This window comes from Buceros rhinoceros, unplaced genomic scaffold (assembly GCF_000710305.1).
Source record: "Buceros rhinoceros silvestris isolate BGI_N320 unplaced genomic scaffold, ASM71030v1 scaffold17163, whole genome shotgun sequence".
Taxonomy (NCBI): domain Eukaryota; kingdom Metazoa; phylum Chordata; class Aves; order Bucerotiformes; family Bucerotidae; genus Buceros; species Buceros rhinoceros.
In genome coordinates, this window is record NW_010405528.1 from 1 (window position 1) to 2,855 (window position 2,855).

At 41.6% G+C, this 2,855-nt stretch overlaps 1 protein-coding gene across 1 annotated transcript in view; it reads left to right on the forward strand.

Moving 5' to 3' along the window:
* Window positions 1-380: 380 nt before the first annotated feature.
* The window catches only part of LOC104491366 (biorientation of chromosomes in cell division protein 1-like 1), a gene marked incomplete at both ends in the record, with an annotated part of 5,463 nt that continues 2,988 nt past the window's right edge, over window positions 381-2,855 (forward strand). The window contains 2 exons of the mRNA XM_010133776.1: window positions 381-505; window positions 1,605-1,804. Coding sequence (XP_010132078.1) covers window positions 381-505; window positions 1,605-1,804 — 325 coding nt within the window. The remainder of the gene's footprint in view (window positions 506-1,604; window positions 1,805-2,855) is intronic.

Consider the following 2,855-nt stretch of genomic DNA (forward strand, 5'->3'; position numbering starts at 1 on the left):
TGACCGGCGGTACAAGCGTGCTTGGGGTCGTGGAGTGTTTCTAGCGATATGGCCGTGTTTAACACGCCGTGATCGCCGCAAAGGAGCGGGACCGGCTGCACCTTCACTGGACTGTGGGGGTCCAACGGGGCTTCCAGCTCTTCCAGCCAGTCCTCCGGGGAGGGTAACTGCTTATCAAACGCCTCCTGTCCAACCTCTCTGTTGTTGCTTTGTAGCCCGCCTACCAGAATTTGAGACAGCGCGTTGACAATTTTGTTTCCAATCATTTGGAAACTCATACATGGAGTCCTCATCTCAACAAGAACCAGCTGCGAATCAAAAGTGGGCACACGTTGCTTATCAAACGCCTCCTGTCCAACCTCTCTGTTGTTGCTTTGTAGCCCGCCTACCAGAATTTGAGACAGCGCGTTGACAATTTTGTTTCCAATCATTTGGCAACTCATACCTGGAGTCCTCATCTCAACAAGAACCAGCTGAGAAATAACATTAGGCAGCAGGTTCTCAAGTAAGTGACAGCTCATGTAGCTACGGAAAATTAAATGGATTTGATGAATTAAGCTCTGCAGAGTACAAAGCTAAATTCAGAAAGCAAAAACTAGGGTGTAAATCCAGCCAGAGAGAGAGAAGAGGTTTTTCAGAACTGCTGTTGGATCAAAATCATATCAAACACTTACCTGATGTATTATTTCATGAGGGTTCCTCTAGTTTTTCCTCTCAGAACTTTGCGTTATAAGAAACGTTAGGAAATCTCTCCAAAGTAGCATGAGTTTGGTCACTAAATTGGGTCAAACAAGGGATTTGGGAACAAACGTAATCATTTATGCTGTAGCGGTACCGACAATAACTTGCACTGAGGAGCTATTTTGATTGGAGGGAGGGAAGTCATCATTGTTTGGGGGTTTTTTGTTCTTTTTAAAGAAGCAATGAGGTCAAGAAGCAGTATACATCCCACAGAAGATTACAAGGATCTAGAGAGAACCCGTAGATGTAAAGCTGTCTATTGCCATTTACCTGATTTTACTGAAGACTAAGGGTGTTCATACAAAGCTTGAGTTCTCACACAAAAGTATTGGACAAAAAGTAACTTAAGGTGGTGATAACTGGTCTAGTATTTGTTTGTCCCTTGTGCCTTCTGTAGTTCATGTGGTTTGTACTATCTGGTTTATGCTGTGTCAGACAAAACTTAGGGTGACAGTGACTGGTCTAGTACTTCTTTGTCCCTTGTACCTTCTATAATTCATCTGGTTTATACCGTGGGAATTGATAACTTGAGGTTTCTTAACTCTTTTCTACAAGCGTCGCTTTTACAGTTAGATAACATTTGTAGGCATCACCAGTAAGGTCGTAAGAACAGGCTGTTTGTTGTGTTAATTCCACGCAGTTGGATTGCTTTGTATTGCCAGTGCTTTATTTCTTAGTGCATAAGGCACAGAGTGAGCTGTTGAAATACAGGCAGCTGGCTAAATATGTAGCTGCAATGATGCTCAGAAAATGTTAATGCTTCACTGGAAGTTCATAAGAGTGTTTACATGACATCTAAATTAACATGTTTCATTAACATGTTCTTGAAAAGTCATTTAAGTATGCATGTAACTTTGTTCCAGGTCTGGAATGTTGGAATCTGGAATTGACAGAATTATTTCTCAGGTTGTGGACCCAAAGATCAACCACACATTCAGACCTCAGGTGGAAAAAGCTGTCCATGAATTTTTAGCCACATTAAATCACAAAGAGGAGGCAGGCCCCAGTACAGCTCCAAGTGAGGAGAAAACAGATGCCTCTATTACAGTACAAGGTATTCTACCATTTCTCTGAGCAGTCTATTAACAAAACTTTGTTTTTCAAAAGAGCAGAAACATTGACTGGATTTCCTGCTAGCACAAAATCGTTAGCATCAGTATTAGCAAGCTGAGTTCCGGGCAGCGTACCATAATACTTGTTTCTTATTGTATCTATGAAGGTAGGAGGCAAGAGAAATGTTGCTAAGTACCACCATGTTACTGTCACTTCTGCTTAAGATTACAAGGGATTGGTTTACTATAGGGGGAAAAAAAGTCGGTCTCAGGGTTTGTACCTCTAAGTATTATAGGATCAGATAAGACATAGCTGTAAGAGAAGAATGATTAATCTTTTATGCATTAGTATATCAGAAAAAAAATTACCTATGAGACAGTTACCTGTCTTCATGCAGTTGCTGTGTGCAGTAAAATCAGAATGCCCAAGGTGCTCTCAGGCACTGCTGAGAGCAGGCACTTACTCAAGCTCTGCTGTAAATCAGCCAATCTTTAGTTTGTTTATAAACACAGCACTTTTTCTTTGTGGTTTTCATTTCTGTTGCCTGCTATCAACTTATAAACACTCCTGCAGGTAATTGTCCATTCTCTCCCTTTCTAAGAGACTCCGAAGCAGTCCATCTACTTGTAACCAGACCCTGTATTTAAATCCTAGCCCTTTTCCTGTGAGGCCCACTTCCTTTAAAATAAGTGGGTTAACAAGCCAGCTGCAGCTAGTCCAGTTAACCCTTTCTCACCCATCTTCAGAGTTGCTTTTGAGAGGATGGGTAAGTGATAAGCAATTTCCGATAGTCCTGTTAGTATATAATCAGTACGCTGAGTCTCTTTTCCATGTTGTTTAGGGAGATACCAGAGATAGGAAATAAGAATACCACAGCAGAAAGTCTGTGTTGTGTTTCTCCAGAGTCATCACTTGGGATGATGATAAAGTTGAACAAGGGTTGTGTTCAGAACATCCTTCCCATAGACAACCCCTGCTTTCTTTAGCTGATCTCAGGAAAAGCAGTATGTCACAGAGCAAAATGAATCCCGGATAATCAGGTCATAGTTGCTGCAGGAATG